At 39.6% G+C, this 27,500-nt stretch overlaps 1 protein-coding gene across 4 annotated transcripts in view; it reads left to right on the top strand.

The window, feature by feature from the left end:
- Nucleotides 1–27,500, top strand: part of LOC136834767 (SET and MYND domain-containing protein 4-like) — a 46,011-nt gene that overhangs the window by 17,883 nt on the left and 628 nt on the right. Inside the window, exons 2-6 of one of the 4 annotated variants that reach the window (XM_067097384.1) lie at nt 9,919–10,220; nt 11,082–11,856; nt 13,448–13,569; nt 14,207–14,683; nt 27,121–27,500. The exon at nt 27,121–27,500 is cut by the window's right edge and continues 628 nt beyond it. In XM_067097384.1, coding sequence (XP_066953485.1) covers nt 11,094–11,856; nt 13,448–13,569; nt 14,207–14,683; nt 27,121–27,500 — 1,742 coding nt within the window. In that variant the 5' untranslated portion in view covers nt 9,919–10,220; nt 11,082–11,093. Of the gene's footprint in view, nt 1–9,918; nt 10,225–11,081; nt 11,857–13,447; nt 13,570–14,206; nt 14,684–27,120 lie in introns of all 4 variants that reach the window. The other 3 variants (XM_067097382.1, XM_067097381.1, XM_067097385.1) reach the window with 3 other exon arrangements.

Genomic DNA, 27,500 nt, shown 5'->3' with positions numbered 1-27,500 from the left:
TAATAAAATTTCCTCATTTCTGTTTTGAATATATATATATATATATATATATATATATATATATATATATATATATATATATATATATATATATATATATATATATATATATATATATATAGTATGTATTTATTGTCAAAGATATATATATATAAATATTTATTGTCAAAGAATAGTCCAAAATAAGCTAATGAAACACCCTCATTTCTGTTTTGCTTGGCTGATAGATAGGTCCCTGTGTATTTCGACCTGTGTCAGGGTAGTTTTTGGGACAGTGAGGCTGGGAAGGGTTGAAAAGCAGACATTCCAGATGGTATTAGGCACACTAAGAAGATAAGCTTTGTCTAAGGCAGTAACTGGCTTGGCGCTCTTTCTTGGTGCAGGACAAGAGGCCTGGGTCAGGCCATTGCCCCCCTTACGCCCTAGCAGAAGTAATAAAAGGCCACAACGCCCTACGATTGGCCTCACACACAGCGTAGACCTGACTAGAGGAGGTCATGAGTTAAGACGTCTCCCCCAACCCCTCGCCGCCACGTGGACTGCCAGTGGCGATTCTAGGAATTTTCTGAAAGTGGGGGCCATTCAGGCCAAATAAATTTTGGGGGCATTTATCGTTGGTGGCTAGGTGGAAGAGCGTAACGTTTTTGTCAATTTTTGAAAAGTAGATGTTCTATGTGCATTTTCATGGCACTCTGAAGACAATATTATGTCATTAATGAAATAACAAATGACAATAATAACACTCATTACTTTCATAATGCATTTGTAAAACATATACATGTATGCCTACACAAACATTATGATAATGGAGGTTATTGTATTATTTAAAAAAATATATATGTATTTCTTGCAATATATTTTTAACAAAATCGCAAAAAATATGGCAATGTTTCTCCAATGTACAGTTGGACACCTGAATATAGCATGTATTCCTTGAATTTTCGATATGAGGGAAACTATATAGGTGGGATAGATGTCTGTTTTGATACCGGTATGCAGTAGTTAAATAATTTGGCCAGATTGACAATTGTCTTGTAAAATTTAATAATGTTTGTAAGTCCGGGATAAGAGTTTCTGACTGCCCTTCATACACAATAATGAAATAGCAGAGAAAATCTCCATTGGCAAACTGTAGGCGTGTCACTTAACAAACAGTGATTTTTTTGACATTTCAGTACTTTTATTACTATAAATCATCTGTGAATCCTTATAATTAACCATTTTTCATTATAAACTACAAATAAAGGAAATTATTTTGGTGTTTGATTTTACTAAGTTCTTCGGATTGACAACCTGACCCTTGGTCAAAGTTGAGTTTTTTAACGTGACTGCACCTATAATTGCATAGCACTTATGTACAGCATAATAGGTCCACAAAATGTTATGAGTGACTATATCGCTGTTGGCCTATATGACTATATCAACAATAAAACTATGACCTCGTGCAACGTATGTAATCTAGATAAAAATATGAGACACAAGGCATGAGCAATCATGCAATGGCATGCTGTGGGAATGACATGATTTTCATATAGGCTAGTATAGTTGAGTAGAGTTCACCTCAGGAAAGTGAAAATCACCCTGCTGGTAACACCCGTTGCTAGGCAACCACTTTTACGTTCTACATAATTATGTTGAAAGGACAAACCTAAGTAGCCTACTTCAAAAATTCATAAAAACTATCTTCAAAAAACAAAATGAATCATGAGTTATGAATGTAATGTAAATATTATGTTGATATTAAAACCCCATGCAAGCATGCATGAAGTAATGCAGTGTTGCCAACAGGCGAGTTTCCCTTTCCTGAGGTGAAGTAGAGTACAGTACGTATATTTAGTGCAGCTTAATTCTACGATTATCATGCCGGCTATCAAATTCATCAACAAAACAGTCTAAATCAATTCCCTCGGCACGTGCACTTTCAATGGACAGTAATGCGATATTACTCAATCTAGCACTGGTCATGGAATTTCTGAGAAATGTTTTCACTAATTTCATTTTTGAAAACTTTCTCACAAGAAGCACTGGTAACAGGAAGAGTGACAGATATTAACAATAGTTTGTACAAACAGTCAAATGCAGCCTTATAAGGACTAAGGAATGACAGGAATTGTGTAATGGATGTAGGCTGTATTGGCTCTTTCGTGAGTAATTTCTTCACCAGAGGGATCTCATATTGTAAATCATTTTGACTGACCGAGTATGCCATTGCATATGCCTTCAAGTCTTCTTCTAACAAGAATGTCTGTCCTCCAGGACAGAGAGCTGAAATACCACAGAAAATTGCATTTGACTCTTTGGAGAAACGACGGTCTAATTCACTAATTAAGCAGTCTAGGACTTCATAGAAAATCCTGATGTGTTGCACATGACATGGAACAGAAGATCCTTGACCACTTGTTTCCAAACACGATAAATCCATCAAGCTTACGAGGTTTCTTTACCCGTTTTCTTGTTGTTGTTGGTGTAATGCAGCATTTCCTGCAGAGTTCATTAACCTTCTCAGAGTAATGGTCATTCAAGTCAGAGTTGCGTACATTAACTAAATGTTCATGGAGTGACGAAATTAGATTTGCTGCTTTTCCTAGGTCTGCTTGTTTATCCTGTAGCTGTGTAGACACTTTATTAACTTTTCCAAGAATATCTGTGAAAAATTGCAATAAGTAAACAAACTCTGCATCAATCTGGGCAAACAAACCGCGAGCGGATACAGCTCTGGGCACCAATGTCATCTTCAGAAATTTCCTTCAAAAGTCTCATTATGCATTCCAGACGGAGTAGAGCATTTTCACACGAAGTGGCCCTGACACCACCACCTTGTGTCACTGAGATGCTGCAGTTCTCGTACTTGTTCTTCAGGCAACATTTCACGCTGTATCAAAATGAATTTCTCATGAACTACTGAGTTACTAGCAAAGATATAGAGTTCTTCAAGCAAACTAAAGAATTCAGCAGCTTGGGGTACATACTTTTGCAACATTTATCAACACTAAATTGAGCCTGTGTCCATAGCAGTGTATAATATGCAAAAGGAGCTTTATCACGAATTCGTTTCTGAACACCACTAATCCCTCCACTCATCACTGATGCCCCATCAAATCCTAATCCTACAAGAGAAGATTTGTAATCCAACCCCAGTTTATCCAAACTCTTCAAAATAATATCTGTGATAGAGGCAGCATCCAACAAGTCCATCTGAGTGAAAGAAATGAAGCACTCCTGAATACAATTTGCTATTTCATCATAAAATCTAATAACTAATGCCAACTGCTCTGCCTTACTAACATCCTTGGCTTCATCAGCTTGAACAGAAAAGTAATGACATGACCTAACTTTTTCTGCAATTTCTTCCTTCACCATACATGCAAGTGTGTCAATCATCTCATTCTGTACTGCAGAACAAGTGTATTTTTCATTTTTGGACCACTTTCTACTCTATCAGCTATAATAGGATCACGTTTAGCAGTGAATCTGAGAATCTTACGAACATTTCCTGGATTCAGTTCATCATCACCTTCTCTATGTCCTCTCTGCGAAATGTCTTGTGTTACAGTCAACAGGATTATTTCACCTAATGTCTTTATGTAATGACGATTTTCACGAACTTTCTTCTGGTATGCCTCACTTATACACTGAGCAATTGATGTTTTATCAGCTTTATTTCGTTGATAGTCCGCCCATGCAATACAAGAAGTTTTTGGCACTGTGAGGAAATGTGCTTTTCGATGGCACCATCTTTTCCATGTGCTTTCTTCCATCGTCTAAAGCCACTCTTTATGAATGCTTCATCTGCATTGCCATATGTTGGTGGAGCAAAGTGCCTGCATGCAAAACAGAACATTGCATCTCGTTCTTTAGAATATTCAGCCCATTCATATTTGTCGAACCAAGCCCCCACAAAAGACCGAGCATGAGACTTTCCTTCACTATGCCTTGGATACTTTTAAGCGTACCTGAATAGGATTCTCAGAAGCAGATTGAGAAATGTCAGCTGGTGCAGAATCTTCCTTTTTCTGTTTCTTTGTTGGATGATCATGTGAACTTGATCTTGCAGGATTGCCAATACTTTCACGATCACAGTCTCCCTCTGACTTCTTAGCAGGTTTATCAGATTCAAGGTTTACTGTCAATGGTGCATCACATTCACTGCGTTTTTTAATTACAAATTTATCCATGATTGTCTATAGTACAATAAAATTATCTGTGATAGTAAGTTCTGAAAAAAAAAAAATTAAATTAAATAATCACACGTAATTCACAATTAACACAACACACCTGTCACCACAGAAAAATGTGATAAAATTTGCGGTTTTGCCGACTACCGACTGGAAGATGATGACAGCACGCACACACACACACACACACACACACACATATACACACATATACACACACACACACACACACACACATATATATATATGTGTGTGTGTGTGTGTGTGTGTGTGTGTGTGTGTGTGTGTGTGTGTGTGTGAGACACACACATTACATACAGGCCTACACACACACACACACACATATATATATATATATGTGTGTGTGTGTGTGTGTGTGTGTGTGTGTGTGTGTGTGTGTGTGTGTGTATAACATGTATACAGTATAATAAATATATGCACATATAGGCCTACACTATCACTGCCAACATTCACGAATCACAAAAATTATGATACAATTAGACGATTTTTATTATTATAGGAAGTGTTTCTATGTAAAAATAAAATGGGGTTAATTGTCACCGACTCACCAGCTACTTGTATTTTGGCCTATTTAGTTATTTTCTTTCAAATATGGCTAACGACAATATTTATATTTGGCTTTTGTCAGATCTGTTTGTGAAAAGGTTAACACTGGGTTGAAGGGTTAAAACTTGAGTTGGGATATAGACCTACATCATATAACAAAAAAAAAATTAGTGTACATTGTTTGCTACTTTACACCCGCCTGTCAGATTCTTCTCATTCTTTTTCTAAGATTTCGTATAATTATTTTTTACTCTATTTTCGTATCCGCTTCTTATGTGAAACACCCACATACTGTACATAAAGATCGAATATCTCATAGCCACTAGTCTACTCCCACTTTGTATGAGACGAAATAATGAATACCACTTATGCTCAAATGCACTTATGCACAAATAATTATGCTTTTAGACACTCAATAAGACACTAATCGGGTAAAAACTGACTTGACCGGCTCACAGTCTCACAGAAACAGACTACATGTACTGATCACATCATCACATCATACATGGACGTGAAACATACGCGTCTGATTCGCGTCACACACACACAAGCGGGCGAGGAGGACGGAGGTGTAAAAAAATTCCAATAATTTTAATCTAGCAACGTTACCATTTTTTTTTTTTTTGTGATTACGTCTAGTTATTGTGATAGGATGGGATATTTGAGTGTATATATAGTATACTGTATAATTTATAAGGTATATAATTATATTATATATTATATTATATTATTATATATGCCTAAACTAAGCTTATTTAGAATTAGGATATGGAAACAAAAACTGGGGGCAAGCTGGGGCCAGCCAAAAACTGGGGCCATGGCCCCCTGGCCCCCTAGAATCGCCACTGTGGAAAATGCCCCTGCTTTGTAACCCAACCATGTGGCCAGTATCATTGCAAAACGGATAAGTGCAACCCTAGAGCGAGCGGAACTCCAATACTGCAGCCCTATATCATCTCAAGGGCGTCCCTCCATCACTCCACCAATCTACCACCCACGAGCACGCCTTTGGTGGGCGGCCTTTGTCTCCAAAACACATGGACCCTTTGCTGACACCCTTGGGAAGGACTGGAACGAATCCATGGTGTCAACATCAGTGCTGCACGTCCCTGTAGGACAGTAAAGTGCCCTGAAATATTTGCGTAGTCACATTACTTTCGCCCTTGTGCGTTCATTTAGAACTTTGGGCCAGTGTCTTTGCTTTCCCCTGAATTTCTTGGTTCAATCCCAGCCCACGTGTTCACTGCCCCCCTACTCAAGTCGCTAGTCAAGCCTCGAGGTTGACCTTTGCCACCTTCAGTGTACCCTCGAGTACAAAGCATTCTCCAAATCTGGCATCAGACTGTAACCTGTGTTCCATATCGTTTCAGACAGACGAAAGCGGAATTCTCCTTGGCTCAGTTCCTGGCAACCCCAAGCTCTCCCTCCCCCACCCGTGGAGGATTTTCAACTGCAGCAGCAATTTAACTTCAATTTAATTCATTTTCCTTTGAACTTGTGTGTTATGTAAATATACCAATTTTTGTACCCACGTGTTTCATGCATCTTCCCTTTGAGAAAGAGCCCTAAGCTCTTGTATAACTCCTTTTGTTTTCTGTTTTAAGTGCTCCTGGTTATCTTACAAGGTCACTGTAGAGTAAAGTAGTGAAATTTGAGACTTCAATCTACCTGCACTAGGAAGCATATATATATATATATATATATATATATATATATATATATATATATATATATATATATATATATATATATATATATGTATTATATTATATATATATATATATATATATATATATTGTATATATATATATATATATGTATATATATGTATATATATATATATATATATATATATATATATATATATATATATATATATATATACATATATATATATATATACATATATATATACATACATAATACATACATACATACATACATACATACATACATACATACTGTACAGTCACTCAAAAATGTTTTGCAACATGTTCCAGAAGTTTTCGTTCACCTAACAGTAATTTGTTCTTTTGATATTTACAAGGAAATGTAATTTTCTTTTTCGATTTTGGTTATTAATCATACAGTTAACAATATAAAAAAGAATGGTGAGTGAAAAATTCATATTACGAAGAATGATGAAACATTTTGAAAAATTTCTCTTCAGATGATTGGGCAAAAGAGTCAAAGAAGAAACTATATTTCGAATCCAGATAAAAGCTTATTGACTAATAAAATAATATTGAATAACCATCAATGAAGTTATATATAAATAAAGAAAGAAAGAATTCAACCATTATCGTTGTCAAAAACAAAAACGAAAAAATCTCATAACGGCGTATGTTATCGTGTGACTCCACATTCGGGCAGGAAAAGTTTAAACTGTCTCGTCACTTGCACCGATAAGATGGGCAGCAGACTAAGCCGCACCACAATCATTAGCTTGCATAAGACTAATGTTTCTATTGTAGATATTGCTCGGCAGCTTAGCGTAAATAAAACAACCATGTATAGAGGGATATAACAACAGAGAGAACGAGGAAACATAAATTCATTGTAAAAACTGGAGGACAACCCCATTGTTGCACTACTGTAAAGGATCATCATCGGATGATCACTGAAGGAGCTCTGCCTAACTCCCCCCTGACAACCGATGTTGCTATAAAGAGAGAACATTACAATCTCCCTTCAAATTGCTGCTCAAACCATCCGTAACAGGCTACATGAGACCAAGGTATTATTAAACATCATACTCCTGCCAAGAAACACTTCATATCAGCGAAACAAAGAATAGAGGCTAGGGTTTGCGTTATAATATGATCCAGTGGCCGATGATTTCTGTACTAGTCCTCTTTTGCGATGAGGAGGAGACATTCTCCACTGATGAGCATGGTAGTCTTCTTCACTGCCGGCATCTAGCATTAACTAAATTAATGTTGAACTTCTAGCTATATTAATTCTTTAGAAACTTAGATAATAAGAAATACAAAATAAGAAATACAAAAATAGGCTTTATATATTCAGTTAACTTAATAAGAGGCGTCAAAATGATAGGCCTAAGTAAATACAAAAATGGGCGTTATATATTCAGTTAACTTCATAGAGGCATCAAAATGATAGGCCTAAGTAGCAATGAAAGAAATGAGAAATTACACATGATAACGGATTATTATATATATATATATATATATATATATATATATATATATATATATATATATATATATATATATATATATATATATATATATATATATATATATATATATATATATATATATATATATGTGTGTGTGTGTGTGTGTGTGTGTGTTGTATGTGTGTGTGTGTGTGATTATTATATTCTATGTATTACAAAAATAGACATGAAATCTGTTAGTCTAGTTCAATATATTTTATATTAAGTTTCACTAGTTCCCAATATATATAGCATTAGTCATTCAAAAATTTAATTAATAGTAATGTGAAAGAAATCTTTACAAAAGTCGTATTTGTTGATGTTAATAAGACTAATAGTTCAACTTGTAACAATCGCAGGCCTATGTCTACAAAGTTCACACATATGAAGGTGATAAAACAATGATAGTGATGGCAGTTGGAGAAGAAAATATTAAAACATTAAGAACAGCGATGACCTCTAAAGTATTGTAGTAACATCCTTTAATTAAGTAAAATATAACAACAGTAAGCAGTATCAGAAAAAGCCTTGTTTAAGGGAAACTGCAGGTGATTTCTCCGACCCACCACTAGTGTTCAGTTGTTTCACGCGCTTACAACTGAGTTGCCAAATAGCGCCAGATGTCGCCATTATAAGCTCTTGTCCGAAAAGTTTTGAAACATGTTGCAAAACTTTTTTGAGTGATTGTACGTGCATATATATGTATATTTTAATTCAAACTTATTTGATATCGTAGATTAATGCTGTGATCATGAGTTAGTGCGAAACTCGTGGTAATATGTTTCACAAATTTACTTATACCAAGATATTTACCCTCTTTTGTTGATGTTTTACCCTTCAGTCTAATGGAATTTGTACTGAACATGGCGCTCAAGGCGGTGGTGCAGGTATTAAAAGTACTCTTTCAGCATTAAGTCTTATCCTCCTCCAGAGGTTGCTTCACAAGAGAACAGGACAATAATGTAACTGCCTCAGTCGCATTTCAACTGCTGAATTGCTGATGAACCTCGTGTAGAAAACTTCCACATCAGCCGCTTACTACTCTTACATAAAAGACTCGTCTGTAGTTTTCACCAATCTGTTGTCTTCCATTCTTTCGATGTGACTAAACCATCTCATTATACAGACCCATGTTAATCAAAATCTAGTTGCTTTTTTTATTTTTAACTACCTTTATATTTTTTTCAAATCTTCACTATTGGATTCTTGATATGCTACATGCACTAACCATGGAATTCTTTTTATTAATATTTAGTATTTTTGTTTTCATTTACAGCAAACGACCACATTTTCTTCCATATATAAGGCTTTCAACAATCTTGCTTCACCAATCCTTTGATTCTCCTCTCATAGTCTAGTATTGTATGTTATATTTACACCCATATTCGTCTCCCGGTCAGTTGTCTCCATTTGTTCACTTTTATCTTACTGGGGCCCTGGTTAATCTTTCTGATTTCTGTTTTAAAATATGCAGACTTTCGTGTTCTTTTAGCTAGATTCTTTAGATTCTATTCACTATCCCCAATCTTTGCTTATGTCATGCAAACCTTTCAACCATTCTGCGCATTATTCATAACATTTTCTTTTCTCTCTTCCTTGTACCGACACCCTTTGTTCTTCCATAGACTTCTAACTCCTCTTTGCGTTAAGCTATTAAATTGCCTTGTGTGGTGTAAACTTATTTCACAATTAACACTAAACCACTCTCCTGTGAACAAACTGTATTAAGATTTTTTATAGTCCTGGTTTACTTTGTACAGAATTTTCCCCTATATATTCTAAAAATTTCTCCTTAAATGGTTCATAGTAATCAGTAGTAATTTTTGAATCAAAATCCTACATCCTCAGTGATAATCCTACTACAGTATACATCTTTCCTGTTATATTTAGTAGGGTTGTTTTTCCATTATTCCTTTCAGTCTATTATATAACTTGTGCTTAATGTACAGTTAGTAATTCCCCTCAAAGAAGTCGTCAGAACTTTTCCTCTTCCAGGAATGGATTACACAACCTGGCCAGCCACCCAATCATGCTTTCACCACTGTAATGGAATATTTCACTTGTGGTCTCATTAGTTGCTGGAGACTTGAATAATTTGATCGCGTAATTGCCCTCATTGCTGCACAGATCCGATCCCTCCCCTCAGAAAACAAATGTGGACTGTACTAATGCGAGATGTCCATCCCTCCTGGTTTTCTATTTCACACTTTTGTTTCTAGTCAGCTAGTATAGTTGGCATTCATGGATATCAGTTAACCTGACACCCAGTGGAAGGACATCTAGGAACTCCTCAATGTGTAGGTAATAAATACTGACTGTAACTCCATATAGTTAGCATTCTTTTCTGTACATCCTTTCTTTTTTCCTTCCTTGCAATTTCTCAATACTGATTGATATTGAGCTCCCCCCCCCCCCTCCTCCTCCTCTCCATTTCTGTGTTTTGTAGAAACTCTCACAATCATTTGGAATAACTATTAAACAATTTGGGCAATTTAGGTGAAAGCAATGGCAACAGTGTAATGAAATTTCATATAGAAAGGTTTTTTGTTTGATTGGTATATTACTGATGATTGGTATCAGTAATATAACACTACCCTTCTTGTGTATGTTGGGTAATAATAATTTGTTAAATCTTGATTCATTATTGTTAATAAAATTTAGATGATAGAAATTTATTTAGGAGTACTATACCTTGGATAAAGTTGTATTGGTTGCCCTATAAGCAAGGTTTAGTAATTTTTAAAGCTTGGTCAGTGATAAGAAATTGGTCAAAAAATTAGTTCATAATACTGTTTTTTAAAAGCATTGTAAAAGATTGTAGGGTATAGTGCGTACTGTTGAAAGTAGTAAGGGAGAAAGATGGATAAAGGTACCGATACCAAACAGCCTTGTACACCTGAAAAATGACCAAGAATAGATAAAACAACATACTTGATATCCAAATGATAATATTTTTGAAAGAAAATTGAGAGTGCGTGTGGATGTCACCTGCTACTTGGATATCGTATGAATAATTTGTTAGTAAACACGACTTGAGTATTTACTACCAAATTGCCATTACAGAATTACAGCATTGCACCATACCATGCTCATACCTATGTATCTGTATATGGTTACTTTGTTAACACTTACATATCATTGTTCATGTTAATTTACAGGAACTAGAAGCAATGGCAAGTTTTGACTTTAACGAACTGCCCCCTGTGCTTGGCAAACTGGTCTCCGAGCTTACACTTGTTCATTATCGGGGAGAACAGTGCTTGGATGAAGTCTTTGATTGGGCTTGGGACAATTACCAATTTGATTGCAAGGCCTTAAAAGAATCAGTAAAGTCTGAAGATAGAGCCAATATGTTACGACTGCTTGGTAATCAGTGTTATAAGGCAAAGAATTACGCAGAAGCTCTAGATTCCTATAATCAGAGTATCATGGCAGCACCACATCCAGTACTGAGTAATGTCAGAATTGAAGAGACTGAAGGTGATGCAGAGTTTGGTTTTCCTCACATTGACCCTGCTAGATATGGTGGCGTTGCTTTAGAGAAATGTAGTACCTTAGGAAAAGGATTTGCAAATAGATCAGCTGTTATGCTTGATATAGGGGAGTATGAGAAGTGTTTGGAAGATATTGATCTAGCCCTCGAGTATGGATATCCTGAAGAACTGCGCCCAAAACTAGAGGCAAGACGGTTAAAGTGCCAAGAAGCACAAAGGCGGGAGAAGGTATCAGACTGCAGCCAAAAGGATTCTGTTCATAACTTGAAAAGATTTGTCCTAAGGGAAATTGTTAAGAATATGAACACCAACGCAACCTTGAAGCCGCCAGTGATGAAAGATCCTAATCCTTGCATACCAGCATTCAGTAGTGCTGTCAGAGTTTCCTATTGGCCCAGTAAAGGGAGAGGCCTTGTTGCAACAAGAGATATCAAAGCAGGTTAGTGTTGTTCTATTAAAATGTGACTACTACTGTATTACTGTGTCTCTCTCTCTCTCTCTCTCTCTCTCTCTCTCTCTCTCTCTCTCTCTCTCTCTCTCTCTCTCTCTCAGATGTTGTATAACCACTGACCTTTTGTTATTGATTTTCTAGTCTAATTAATAATTTCCTAGCTGTAATTGTCATGTAAACTCTTATTCAAAATATACAAAGTGGTTTTATTGGAAACATTATCATATAAAGGATAAATGAGGCCCTGTATTGTAATGTTTAGGTGAAGGTCAAGAAATTAAGTTTGATGTAAAGCAAGTAGAAATAATTTAGTATAACAAATGAAATAAAAAAGCATTGCATAATATTCACCTGTCAATCAATTGGTAGACTGACAGGCATAAGTAGTTTTACTATAACTTTAAGAAACAAATCATGAGCATCTTACAAATAACAGAGAGAAGAGAAAGTTGGTAATGGCATAAATTTTTGTTGTAATATCTCGAATTGAGTTTAAAAAAAATTAGTGTATATTTAGCTTTTGTGTTAAGAGCATTTGTGTGTAGCAACTGGAGGAAGAAAGTTTTTAGTGCAACATTCAGAATGTGATGCAGTTTCTGAGTCATAACAATGAGTTGCAGAGGACATATTGTAGTGCCATTTCCATGCTAACAGAAACCATGTTTTCAGTGCAAGACTACAGACTCCAAAAATGAAAGGAACAAAATCACACACAACTCTAAAGTACCTTCTGGATCAGCTAATATTAGAGCAAGAGGCACCCTCATAATTTGGTTTCCTTTTAGAAAGTTTCTCTGGAATACTTTGCAGTGAAACTTGACTTTTGCTTGAGAAAGTTTCTCTGGAATACTTTTCAGTCAAACTTAAACTTTTTGAGATAGACAAAAGCTGTCATAAACTGTTTTGAGATGGTGGGGGAATGCCCCTCCCTAAAGCTTTGCCCAGTCTTGTCCAGTTGTATGTACAAATGTGGTAGTACCTGTAACAATATAATTAATTTTGTGACTACTTAGCTTGGCATAAAATTAGCTGAAACCAGGTAGTGTTTTGTTATGAAGGAAGAGTTGTAAGGAAAATACAATTGGATTAGAGGAATATATTTAATTTTAATTACCAAAGGTTGCAGCAACTGGTAAAGGACTTTGACAGTTGTTGAGTGGTATAAAACCAAATTAGGCAAGAAAAAGAAATGTGATAGTGAAAGTATTAGGTAAAGTGATAAATTATATTATAAATGCTGTATTTGAGAGTAAGCATAAAGGATTTAGATTGTCAAGTAGAAGACCTGAGAACAGTAGTGCACCTTAGTAAAGTGTGCGTGGAGAAACAAAAGGTTGAATTTATAATGGGTTTTTATGCAAAATTTGATTTACAGAGGAAAATTACAATTGTTGAACAAAAGTATAGTTCAGTAAAGGGAGGGAAATGATAACTGTTGAGATGACCTACTCATAATGCAGTATGGCAAGAGAAGATTGTAAGTTATAATGAAGGTAAAGAAAAGTTCTTATTGGCAATTTTGGGAAAAGGCAGAGGAATATAACACCAAATTGAATTCATCTTAAATTTGCACCTGCAGGTGAGGTCCTAGGTGTGGAGAGGTCTTTTGCCATTGATATTAGGCAAGATTTTCTACGTACATTTTGTTCCACTTGTGCTTTCCTATGTGTGAACCCTCTTCCTTGTCCTGGGTGTTCCAAGGTACGTAGTGTATATTTGTTACTTTGTAAAATATATTTCATGACCAGGTGTTCCTAGAGAATGTACAAACAAGCCACTGGCTGTAATGATACAAAAGTTAGTTTCAATTTACAAGTAGTGAAAGTTATCTTTGTACTGAACTAGCTCTTGTTAAATAGACGTAGTTGTCGAAGTACAGTAGTAGTTGTTAATACAGCAATATATCAATCACATCAGTTCATAGATAGGTGAACCATTTTTTGAAATTTTTGAAGTTCCCGAGTAGTTTACAGGTGTTATCAGTAATACAGAATATAGCTGGAACTAGGTAAAATTTTAATGAAATTTAAAATCTATCTTTGTTAGTTAGCTAGAAAACTTTGTCTTGTCAGTTAGCTAGAAAAGTTTAAAACATAACGTGTAAAGTCAAGGCAGTAGTTGTTAGATGTAAATCAAAGTGTTTGGAGCTCTTTTTAAAACCAATTAAAAATACTAATTTGGGGAAATTCTTTGATGGTTTTATTGAACATATTTTGAGGTCCTCTGTTTTCCAGCCATAATTCAGAAGTTTGACAGCAGTTCGAAAGCGTGTTATGTTTTTTCGAAGATTTGAAAGCATCTTGAATATTTTGTACATTCAGTCCTTCTCATCCTCCAGGTAGTATTCTGCAGCAAGCCCTGTCGGGTAAAGGGTCTTTCAGAAGACCATTGGTTAGAGTGCAAGATTCTGAGCTCAGTACTTGTTCATGGACTGGATGCAATGGCATGTTCCTATAAATTACTGAAAACATGGAACTTCCGTCAGATGAAATCTATGTACAATAAACTGAAGAGGAAACCAACACACCCCGAACATTTAGGATTTGGTGAAAGTGGAAAATACAGTTCATCCTCTTTTCAGTCTGTTTACCATCTTCGTCAAGGCTTGGAAAATTTTCCTCGTGAAAACGTGATAGCCTTATGCATGAATGTATTTCGGATGGCCAAACTCTTAGAGCTGAGCAAAAGGTTTTTTGTTGATGAATCAGGCAATCCTGTACCAGTGACTAAAGAAGATTTTTTGGACACCTGCAAGATTCTAGCTAACAACTGTGCTAAGTTTATTGAGAATTCCTTTGGAACCGAAGAGCAAGTGGTTAGTATTTGTGAGTTACCACAGATGTGCAGCAGAATATTCAGAATCTGCTCCTTCATAGTTGACATTAATGTTAAAGTTGGCTTTTTCTTGTTTATGTGTTGAATGCTATAAGTTTTGCATTGTGTCACTTTTACAGGCAGTTTTGTTTTGTGTTGTTTCGTTGTATGTCTTCGAGTAAGATTAATTTTGCTTTGTTGCGAGTCTATGAGCAAAATGTATTTAGGAAAGTAATACCCAATTCATCCTGTTGTGACTGTTAACCATATAAAGACCATAAGTTGTAGGAACTTGATACATGGTATAGGTGATGTTTTAGGATATTACTTCTCCTTATAGTGGGGCAGATAACAGAAAAATCGTGCAAATGATGATACAAGCATCAAATTTGGCACAAGTGTCCTCCAAAGTATACTAATCAAATCTGCCCGATTGGCCAATTGAAAATGCAAGATGGCGGCCATTTTCAAGATGGCCGCCAAAATAACCACCCGATGTAGAAATATTTGTAGTTGTCTGATTTGCATGATCTAAGTGTGGACTCCTATGTTTTGAAGCCTGCTGAACTATACTTTCCTGTATAAAAGCACTCTAAGACATATTTCTCAAGATGACCGCCAAGATGTTTGTCTTTCTTTACATAAGTTTTGTCCCGGCTAGTACATTTTCAAAGTTATGCATACCGTGCTGCTGTTTCTCGATCTGCTGCTGTTCACATATGCAGCTGCAGAGTGATGTGCAGGGAAGCTCTGCCTGAGAGCACTTGCATCTTCCTTTGCAAACCTTCTTACAGGAACACTTTGTCAATTCTTGACAGCTTGCTGCAATTGGTGGTAGTGATGTCCGATGAATCTGCCATGCTTCTCCTTTCTGTGTCCACCCCCATTCAGCTGGACTGCTCATGTGTGGATTACAGTGGGTTGCCTGGCCCCAGATGATCCCAGCGTGGTAGGCTGCATGCTTTGCATGTTCTCTGAGGGCTGCTTGTGTTGGTGGAATTGAGTTGTAAGGCCTCTGCTTGTGGGCAAACAGATCTAGTCTTGCTTTGTCCACACCAGTGGCTGCGCTTGATCTCTCGTACATGAGGACAACGAATCTTTCCAGCCTCTGCATGTCAAGATCACGAATCAATGTTGGATGCTGGCTGAGACTGATGAATGTTTCAGTAATATCATCAAATACATTCCAAGTCTGCCATGCAGATTTCTTCGCTTTCCCACGGAAGGCAGATACAACGTCACATCCAGTGAATGCGTGAAAGTAGGGGATCCCTCTAGCTTTCTCAAGCCCAATTGCAGAAACTACTTCATGGACTGGAATCCATCGCATATGGGCTCCTTGGCCAAAGGCAATCCACATTTCCTGAAGACCTAGTTTCTGGAAGGATGGTAGTACAGATATTGCTCTGAAAAGCACATCTGTGTCATTAGCCTTGATGATTATAGACTTGCTCCTGTCAGTTGTTGCATCCCTAGCGTAGAAGTTGTGATATGGCAAAGTCTGATTTTGACGCTCCATGATGGAGTTGGGACTTGTTGTCTGTACCATGTTCGGTCATGTATACAAACTGAAGCAGTGATGGTGGCACAACCTGTTACAAGTCTTATTCACGAAAATAGCTGCTGAAATTCGACTTCTGACAGAGCATGTCTTGTCTTATTATCCCAGCAGCTTTTGCTAGATGGATCGCTTCACCATAACGGGATGCTTCTGATAGGATTGAACCTACATCAGTTTTAACAGCCAACAGAACTCCTCGTCCTTGGCGATTAGCTTGCAGCTGTGGAATGTGCAAAAGCAGCTGATCCTTGAGTCGAGTAGGATGAACATCAAGCGAGTCGACACCAAGTTGTTCCAGCCTCTGCTTGTAAAGCTTGGTCAAATCAACAAGCTTGAAAATCGGTGGCCTCTCACTGGCATTTTTCGTCTCGCAGATGTAGATGACTAGTTCAGAGAAAGCAATTGGATATGCATCCTTCCAGTGTTCCTGTGCTTTTTCTTGTTCCTGCGCCTTTAGGTATGCCCGTTCTCAGTTATACAATTCCTCCAAACAGCCAGGGTGTTAATTCACTTCTGGGGCTACAACATCTCCTGCACTTAGTTTGGCGAGAAGTTTTATATCACCGAGTGTTTTGGCACATTCATTTATTCTCTTATTCACTTGCATTGTCATTGGTTCTCTAAGCTCCCCTCCTTCAGTTTTGCAGAAGAAGCATTCTTTTGTTTTAGTTTCTTGGAACTTTCGTGGAATCTTACTTCTACTGCCCTCGTCACTAGTACTGGACCTACATGACTTGCTCTTTTTTCAGCTCGATGTAACTTACAGAAGCCTGCAACTCTCATGATATTGTGCCTTATTTTTTCTCAACTTTTTCTCTATCCCAGAACCTTCGTCAAGTCTTGCAGGGTCTAGCGTTATTGGTAGCGCATTGAGTGAGTGAAACAGAGCAATCTTCTTTGCCAGGTTCGTAAATCCATCATCCCCTCTTCTCACAGGATTAGCCTGTGGAGATTTTAGATCTTTCTTAACCTCCTGACATAGGCAACACTTGGTCCCGTCTCTTTTCCATGATCGTCCAGTAGAGTTCGCATCCATGATTACGATGATGTTCAGGGTTGAGGGCTTATCCTTTTACCACCCTGTACATGTAATAGGCCTCTTATGTCCTGTAATATATAATAGGCACTTTCCTGTATGGGATACAACTAGGTTCTTGCACTGTGCCATACACCTAGTCTGATCGTTCATCCAGTGCCATAAGTTCCATGCAATCTGTACACCATCCAGATAACTAAAACCCTGTTATCCCTGGTTTGGCTCTCCTGCGCTGGCACGTCCTTTCCATTCAGGTGCGGCTGCCTAACTGGTTTGGGATTGATTAGGCAGCATTTGGGATACTAGTAGGTTGTTGCAGTATGATGCCAACATAAATTTCCTACTTAACTGACACTGAACCCCATGCTAAGTTTCACAGCAGTGATGTCACCAGTGTGCCTTGGTAGTGCCTGACATTCACTCCTTTAATACAGTGCCTTAGCCATGTTATATACTAGAAAATATACATCAGCAGGCTTAAAAACATAGGAATCCACACTTAGATCATGCAGTTCGGACAACTACAAATATTTCTAAGCAAAACATCAACTTCAGGTGGTTATTTTGGCGGCTATCTTGAAAAATGGCCGCCATTTTGGGTTTTCAATTGGCCAATTGGGCAGATTTGATTAGTATCTCTTGGAGAACAATTGTGCCAAATTTGATGCTTGTATCATCATTTGCACGATTCTTCTAAAAAAATCACTCGTATTTGCCCCACTGTTATAGGTTCTGGCAAGCTGTTTTGTATCCATTACTGTACGTATGACCCACTAACCAATTCAATGCTTCCCTTCCTTGGCTATCTTCTCCCAGACTCAAGTTATTCAGTTGTCATCTGTACATTTCATTTTTTAAAAAATTTTTTTGTAATATGGTTGTTGGGTCTTTTTCCTCCTACAGCATGTCGTTCTGATTTCTGTATTTTCATAGTTTCTTAATTATCCTTCTTATGCATGACTTTTTTTTTTTTACGTGTTTTCTTCTTTACTTCTTTTTTTTAATATCCTTATTTTTATGTCATGCCTGCCTCTTCAAATATTTTTTCTTTTTCATTTCAAGGTCAGCACCTGGCAAACCATGTTGTATTTGGCATTTGTTTTCCCATAAGAGTAGTACAGTATTTTTTGGCTAAACATTGATATTATTTGGTTGGACCACACATTTTATTTTGAAAATTCACAAATTTCAATACAGTTAATAAATACATCTACGCAATATATCTACAATGTCCGTGAGTACTGTCAACATCTAACGTCATAGTGACACAAAATGAGGCAACACAAATGGAAGTCTTTAAAATGATGTGTATATATGTATATATATACACATACATACATATACATATATATATATATATATATATATATATATATATATATATATATATATATATATATATATATATATATATATATATATATATATATACATACACATATATATATTATATATTATATTATATATATGTATATGTATTATATATATATATATATATATATATATATATATATATATATATATATATATATATATATATATATATATATATATATATATATATATATATATATTACTAAAAGGACCTCACTCAAACTGTATGGTATCTAATGGAGTATTTATTCCGTAAAAGTTACGAGCTTTCTTGGACAAACAGTCCACAATAGCAAGTATCTGTACAGTGAACAGATGGTCAGTCCAGCTGTATTTATATCTGTGTGCTGGGTACTTTTATTCCTAAAATCGCCTGGCTCCTCCTGTATGACCCCCACCCCCTCGTGATCTTGGCCTTTCTCTGCCCCCTTCTTCTTCCAGGTGTCTGTTTTCCGTGCGTTCTCTTGCGCTTTTCCTTCGTTTCCTTGCTACTGTGGAGGATACGATTTTTCTAGTTATGCTGTCTTCAAAGCCGTGTCCGGTGTTCCCTGCCATTGTGTTGTTGGCACATGTTATGAAGGCGTTCTCTACAACCAGTTTGGCCGTTTTGTTAGTGTTCCTGTACAGAAAACTCGTATTGTCCCAGTGTATTTTATGATCATTTTCCCAACGGCGTTTGGCAACTGCCGACGTCTGATTTTAATGCCTTATGTTCTGCAGGTGTTGTTTGCTTCGATCTTTACAAGATTTTTACAGTTTCGCCATAGTACCCTTCTTCACAGTCTAGACACTGCCATATATACCCGCCATCTAATCTCTTCCCCCTCTACCGACTTTTTGTTTCTAACTATTTTATTCCTAATGGTGTTTTTGTAGCTGCCTCTCAGTTTGAAATTATCTAGCTTTCTGTTGATGGGTGCAATAGAGTTGTTGTCGGGAACTGTTAATTATTTTCTTCCCTACCAAATGTTCCTTTTCCATCCTTTCCCTCTCCCCGAAATAGTTTTTCCTTGCCTTTATGTGTGCCCACTCCCACCAATACTTAGAGCAGCCTAATCTCCTAAAACTCTCCCTCAGGTAATCCAGCTCTTCGTCTGAAAATTCGGGACTGCAAATCCTATAAGCCCTGATGGCCAACCCTGTCATTATTCCTAATTTTATTTCTTTCCTATGACTGGAGAACCTATGTATGTATGAATTGGTGTGTCTCTTCTTCCTATATACCTTGGATTTTAAATTTTCCCCTTCCCTCTTTACCAGGACATTCAAGAAAGGAATTTCTCCCTCCTTCTCTTCTATTGTGAACTTGATGTGTTCATTTGTTTTATTTATGTTTTCTAGGAACTTGTGTAGATCTTCCCTTTCTCCCTTGTAAATAATCAAGATGTCATCCACGTATCTTACCCATTTTACGATATTTAAGTTCCCTTTATTTACATTGCCCACCTCTTCCTTTTCAAACCATTCCATAAATATATTAGCTAGAACTGGTGAAAGACTTAAACTCAGGGCCACGCCATATTTTTTGTATGTAATGATTTTCACCCCCAGTGGGGCGAAAACCATTATATACAAAAAATGGCATGGCCATGAGTTTGAGTCTTTCACCAAATCTAGCTAATATCTTTATGGAATGGTTTGAAAAGAAAGAGGTGGGCAAAGTAAATAAAGGGAACTTAAATATCGTAAAGTGGGTAAGATACGTGGATGACATCTTGATTATTTACAAGGGAGAAAGGTAAGATCTACACAAGTTCCTAGAAAACATAAATAAACTAAATGAACACATCAAGTTCGAAATAGAAGAAGAGGGGGAGGGAGAGATTCCTTTCTTGGATGTCCTGGTAAAGAGGGAAGGGGAAAATTTAAAATTCAAGGTATATAGGAAGAAGACACACACCAATTCATACATACATAGGTTCTCCAGTCATAGGAAAGAAATAACTATAGGATTAATGACAGGGTTGGCCATCAGGGCTTATAGGATTTGCAGTCCCGAATTTTTAGATGAGCTGGATTACCTGAGGGAGAGTTTTAGGAGATTAGGCTACCCTAAGTATTGGTGGGAGTGGGCACACATCAAGGCAAGGAAAAACTATTTTGGGGAGAGGGAAAGGATGGAAAAGGAACATTTGGTAGGGAAGAAAATAATTACAGTCCCGGACAACAACTCTATTGCACCCATAAACAAGAAGCTAAATAATTTCAAATTGATAGGCAGCTACAAAAACACCATTAGGAATAAAATAGTTAGAAACAAAAAGTCGGTAAAGGGGGAAGAGATTAGATGGCGGGTATATATGGCAGTGTGTCTAGACTGTGAAGAAGGGTACTATGGCGAAACTGGCAAATCATGTAAAGAGTGAAGCAAACAGCACCTGCAGAACATAAGGCATTATAATCAGCCATCGGCAGTTGCCAAACACTGTTGGGAAAATGATCATAAAATAGACTGGGAAAATATGAGTTTTCTGTACAGGAACACTAATAAAACGGCCAAACTGGTTGTAGAGAACGCCTTCATAACATGCGCCAACACCACAATGGCAGGGAACACCAGATACAGCTTTGAAGACAGTATATCTAGAAAAATCGTATACTCCACAGTAGCAAGGAAATGAAGGAAAAGCACAAGAGGATGCACGGAAAACGGACACCTGGAAGAAGGGGGCAGAGAAAGGCCAAGATCACGAGGGGGTGGGGGTCACACAGGAGGAGCCAGGCGATTTTAGGATTAAAACTACCCAGCACACAGACATAAATACAGCTGGACGAAGTGTCTGTTCACTGTACGCATACTTGATAATGTGGACTGTTTGTCAAAGAAAACTTGTAACTTTTTCGGAATAAATACTCCATTAGATACCATCCAGTTTGAATGAGGTCTTTTAGTAATTCTACTAATGCACAGAACAATTGTGTACATGATTAAGTTACAATATATAAAATATATATATATATATATATATATATATATATATATATATATATATATATATATATATATATATATATATATATATATATATATATATATATATATATATATATATATATACATATATATATATATATACAACATATATATATAATATATATATATATACAATATGTATATATATATATATTGTTATATTATATATATATATATATATATATATATATATATATATAATATATATATACAATATATTGAATAACATCGCCAGTTGGGGAAAAACAGTTGGGATAATGGATTACTCTGCAACAAATGGATTACATCAAACCCCTTACTTCCCAATTGGTCCCGACAAAGGAAGGATGTGTGGTGATAGCGAGGATGATAGCGAGGAAATTACAAGAACTTTCGCCCACGTCAGACACAGTCAAGTTTCCCCTTGCTTCAAGTAAAGTTATAACACAACGGATGTCTGTGCTGATAGATATAGCACGCAGTTTCGTATTATTGAAGCCTAATTCTCTTCCGAACAATGGGATCGAGACACAAGGCTGACTAAATGCTGAAATTTACTTACTTAACTTTCCCTAATTGCTACTTACTGCACGGGAATAATTTACACAGTCACTAGGCAATATTAATTTTTCTTACACTAGACTTCATGAAAGAAATATGGTTATACCAGGTTCTCGTAGATGGTGGCGAAGTGGTGAAATCTTAGGAAAATGGAAATACAGAGAAGAGATACTAGCAAGTCGATAAAAATTTGGCAAATTTCAAACTTACTGTTGACGTGGGTCGCTTGCGCATGCAACTGGTGATCAGAAGTCTTGAAAATAACCGTTTCGTCTCGCTAGTACCAATGAAACAGTAAGAGGGCAAGCACAAAGAATTAGTTACATACTATGCATGTGTCTGGCGCGGTAGCAAGTTTGTAAAGTCCCCGCTCAACGTGTTCTCTGTAATGAACATCCCGTTTTCTGCTGTGCCTTCACATTCGACCTAGGGTCCACCGAACACATATTATTACCATAATTGTGAATTGTATATTTTATTGTCTGTTCAAGTGACCATGCATTATGTACATGTAACGGAGTATTTTTGTAACACATCAGACATTATTAATCATTATGTTTTCTGTATGTACCTGCCCTGTTTTTTTGTAAAGAAATAGTTTTGATCTCGAGTCACCTGTAAATCTTTGTACCCGCAATCTCTGCAAAGTATGCAGATGTCCGCATGCCGCTTTATAAGCGGATCGCTTCATCAATAAGCTAGCAGTACTTATCTTCCTGCTCATTATTTCGCACCTCTCTCACAGTGGTGACCCCCGGAGTGGTTCCCAGAAGCCATTAACGGACCCAAAATGGCCACTAAGTCGTGGCCCAATGAACCAGCCCATGCCCCAAACGGACTAACTACGGCGCTCAAACAAAGCCTTTGGGTGTTCCCTACCCTCGTCGACAAGTCGCCAGCGTCATTAGCAGACCCACATGGCACACTCCCAAGCGTGTATTGATGCGAGTGTTCCCTCACACTCCAAGTGAGAGCACGGAATGAGCATGGATGCAGACATTCCCAACCACATACAAATTACCGCGAACTTCTCGGGGGCAGACGCCTCCCTCGCGCAACCCCTTCCCGCGTGCTCCTCCACACCGGTACCTGCACCCTGTGCGATGACCCCCCTGACGGACCAACCAAAGGCGGCCCTCAGCATAAGGCTGCCGCCATTCACCACTCAAAACACAGCATCCTAGTTCTACAGGGTCGAGGGGCAATTCAGGGTAGCAGGCCTAACCGGCGAGGTGTTGAAGGCGGGCATCGCCATTAACGCCCTCCTGGAGGAGATAGACAAGAAGATCGCCCTGTGGTTAATGACGACTTCGAGCCCCCGACACCTTCCAGGAGTTGAAAGCCACTCTCATCAAGACCTGCTTCCTGCCAGTCTCTGAGAGCTGCCCGCGCCCTCGACCTCGCCCTCAAACTCCGGCAGAAAAGAAACCTCTTGGAAACGTGGCATGCCCTCCAGGACCTCCTCCTCCTCCTCCCTGAGACTGACAGCAGCGGCAGGCGCAAAGAAATCAGTCTGTCGAATAAGCTCTTCCTGCGGCAGCTACTGCCGGAGGTCCGTGGGCAGATCACTGAGGCATACACCCTGCTGGTCGAGGACCTGATCAGGGTGGCGCAGCAGCTGACAGACTCCACGAAGGCAGCAAAGCAGGCGTCCATGCCTGCACCCCATCAACTGCCTCCAACCGGAGTACCCCACCACGGAGGCTGTCAACGTCATCGACCAGAAAAGGCCATCCCACCAGCAAAAGAAGGAAGGGCCAGGGCTATGCCATTGCCACCAGAGGTTCAGGAGAGCTGCCTGTAGATGCGAAGCCCCCTGCCTTGTCTTCCCTTAAAAACGGGGGAGGCAGTGGTCACCCACACAGGCCGCCATGGCAACAGCAACTGAAACACCCAGTAGGTTTTTATGTCCGTGACATCTTCTCCGGCAGGATGATATTGATCGACACTGGAGCCATGCGGTCAGTGTTCCTGCCTTCAAGAGAGGACCGCAGGCGTCTGCTGGAGCCATGCGGTCAGTGTTCCTGCCTTCAAGAGAGGACCGCAGGCGTCTGCTGGACCTGACTGCCTCCCTGACGGCCGCCAATGGGTCCCCCATCCTCTCCTATAGCACCAAGCTCCTGTCGATCTCCATCCTTGGCCGGAGATACAAGTGGAAATTCATCGTCGTGGACGTTAGAACCCCACTCCTGGTGGCGGACTTCCTCGCCCACTTTGGCTTGGCAGTCAACATCGGCTGCAAATGCCTGCTGGACACTGAGTCCTGCCAGTCCCTGCCCTTGTAGCCGGGCCCCAGGGACCCCGCCATCTGTTCTGTCGCTCCCCACCAGTATGGTTCCCTTCTGAAGGAATTCCCGGAAGTCTTCAAACCCGAGCTTTGCCAGGTGCCGGGCCCCTGCCAAACACGGGATATACCATCACATCAAAACCAAGGGCCCCCTGACACCCGCGCAGTTCCGACAGCTTCCCCCACAGCGCCTTAAGTAGGCCAAGAAATGGAAAGGATGGGCATATGCAGAAAGGCTCCCAGCCTGTGGGCCTCCCCGCTTCACATGGTGCAGAAAGCGGACGGCACCTGGAGGCCCTGCGGCGACTACAGGCAGCTCAACCTTGCTAGAGAACCCGACCACCACCCCCTGCCAAACACGCAGGACCTAATGGCCTCCTTCCACAGGGCCAAAATATTCTCAAAGTTGGATCTTTTAAAATCGTATTTTCAGGTACCAGTACCGCCAGAAGACATCCCCAAAGCCTTCATCGTCAAGCCTTTTGTGTCTTACGTCTTCGCCTTCTCCACCTTTGGCCTGAGGAACGTGGGTGCGACCTTCCAAAGGTTGACAGACAGCATCCTGGGTGACCTGAATTTCTGTGTCTGCTACGTCAATGATATCCTAATCTTTTCCAGATCCCAGAAGGAACACCTGCGGCACATCTGGAAGGTGCTGCAGCGCCTGCAGGAAAGTGGCCTCATCATCAGGTTCGACAAGTGCAACTTCGCCGTGTCGAGAAGGTGGAATTCCTGGGCCACGAGATATCCACAGAGGGCATCCGCCCAATGTCGTCAAAGGTCGAGGCCGTCTAGAAGTTCCCCACCCCTACCTCCACCAGGGCTGTACAAGAATTCCTCAGAATGGTCAACTACTACAGGAGATTCATCTCGGGGATCACGCATACCATGGGCCCCCTGACGGAGGTCCTCAAGGGTCATCCAAAGACCTTAGTTTTGGGCCCCGACCAGCAGAAGGCCTTCCTCTTGATGAAGGCCGCCCTCGACGAGGCAACATCTTTGGCCCACCAGGACCCCAACGTTCCCCTCCAGCTGACAACGGATGCCAGCAACATCACCTGCGGAGCCGTCCTGGAACAAGTCATCAACGGAACCCCTCAGCCCATCGCCTTCTTCAGCAGAAGGCTCAGCCCCACAAGTCCCGCTACAGCACCTTCAACCGGGAACTCTTCGCAGTATACCAGGCGGTATGTCACTTCAGGTTCCTGCTGGAGGGGATGCCCTTCATGATTTGGACTGACCACCAGCCTCTGGGCCACACCTTCACTAAGCTAGGGGACGCATGGTCCTCTAGGCAGCAGCGGCACCTCGTGGCCATCGCGGAGTTCACCTGCACCATCAAATACCTCCCCAGCAGGAAGAACCCAGTAGCTGACACCCTCTCAAAGATTGAGATCGACGCAGTGCAGCTCGTGATCGACTATGAGGACCTCGCCCTCGAACAGGCCGCCGACCCAGAGACCCCAGCCTACTGCACAGCCGTCACGTCACTGACGTGGGAGGACGTGCCCCTCGGCTCAGGAGGGTCAACACTGCTGAGCAACGTGAGCACAGCCACCCCTGCCCCCTGGTGCCCGCCTCCAGACGTCAGCTGGTCTTTGACGTCATCCATGGCCTATCCCACCCCTCCGGGAGGACAACGGCCAGGCTACTGACAGATAAGTTTGTCTGGCACGGCATACAGAAGGACGCGATGGCCTGGGCAAGGCAATGTATGCAGTGTCAGGCCAGCAAAGTAGGGCGGCACACCGAATAGGGGGTGGGCGAGTTTCCCCAACCAAAGAGACTTGCTTTGTAACCCAACCACGTGGCCACTATCATTTGCAAACGGTGAAGTGCAATTCCAGAGCGAGCAGAACTCTAATACTGCAGCCCCCTATCATCACAAGGGCGCCCCTCCATCACTCCACCGATCTACGATCCACGAGTACGTCTCTGGTGGGCGGCCTTTGTCTACAGCACACGTGGACCCCTTGCTGATGCCTTTGGGAATGACTGGAACGAAGCCCCGATGTCAACATCGGCGCTGGACACTCCTGTGGGACAGTAAAGTACCCTGAAAGAGTTGCTTAGTCACGTTACTTTCGCCCTTGTGCATTCATTAGACTTCTGGCCCCCTGTCTTGGCTGTCCCCTGAATTTCTTGGTTCAGTCCCAGCCCACATGTTCACTGCCCCCTTTCACAAGTCACTAGTCAGCCTTGAGGTTGTCCTTGGCACCCTGAGCGCACCCTCTAGTAGAAAGCCCTCTAGTAGAAAGCATTCTCCAGTTCAAACCTTAGTCCGTAATCTGAGTTCCATATCGTTTCAGAAGGACTGTAGTAGCAGAGTTCTCCTTGGCCCATGTTCCTGGCATTCACAAGCTTTTCCTCCCCCCCCCCCATGGGAGGACTTTGAACTGCAGCAGCAATTTAACTTTTAATTAATTCATTTTCATTTGAACTTGTCTGTTATGTAAATATACCTATGTTTTGTACCCATGTGTTCCACGCATCTTCCCTTTGAGAAAGAGCCCTGTTTTATATGCTTCTGGTTATCTTACAAGGTTGTTTGTTTGAGGAAATACAGCAACTCCAAAATAGTTGCTGATGTTAGTACTGATTCTTTCTGAACAGTAGGCATAATTATTTCTAAGTATTTCTAATTCGTTGTTCCTTTATATTTGCAGGTGACTGAACTGTACCTAGGAAAAAGTCTTATCAATCACTCCTGCTCACCTGTTATGGCCTCTAAAAGTTTAGGTCGAGTGTCTTTCACGTATGCTGTTAGACCTGTTGCAGCTGGCGAGGAACTAACAATTTCTTATGTAGCTGACTTCAGCAGTCAACCTAAGCTGCAAAGAAGAGGAGCTTTGGTGTCTGACCGAAGTTTTCTCTGTAGCTGTCAGGCTTGCGAGGAGAACTGGCCAACTTTGCCGCATCTACCTGAAATTAGGTGGTCATGTGTAAATTGCAAGAAGCGTGTTTCAAATGCGGGAATGCATTGCCATGAATGTTTGAAAAGACTGGGAGGAAAATTAGATATCAAAACAGATTTTGAAATGAGAAT

Source organism: Macrobrachium rosenbergii, chromosome 54, assembly GCF_040412425.1.
Source record: "Macrobrachium rosenbergii isolate ZJJX-2024 chromosome 54, ASM4041242v1, whole genome shotgun sequence".
Taxonomy (NCBI): domain Eukaryota; kingdom Metazoa; phylum Arthropoda; class Malacostraca; order Decapoda; family Palaemonidae; genus Macrobrachium; species Macrobrachium rosenbergii.
The sequence above is the reverse complement of the archived record's forward strand: the minus strand, read 5'-3'. Positions and strand labels throughout refer to the sequence as shown.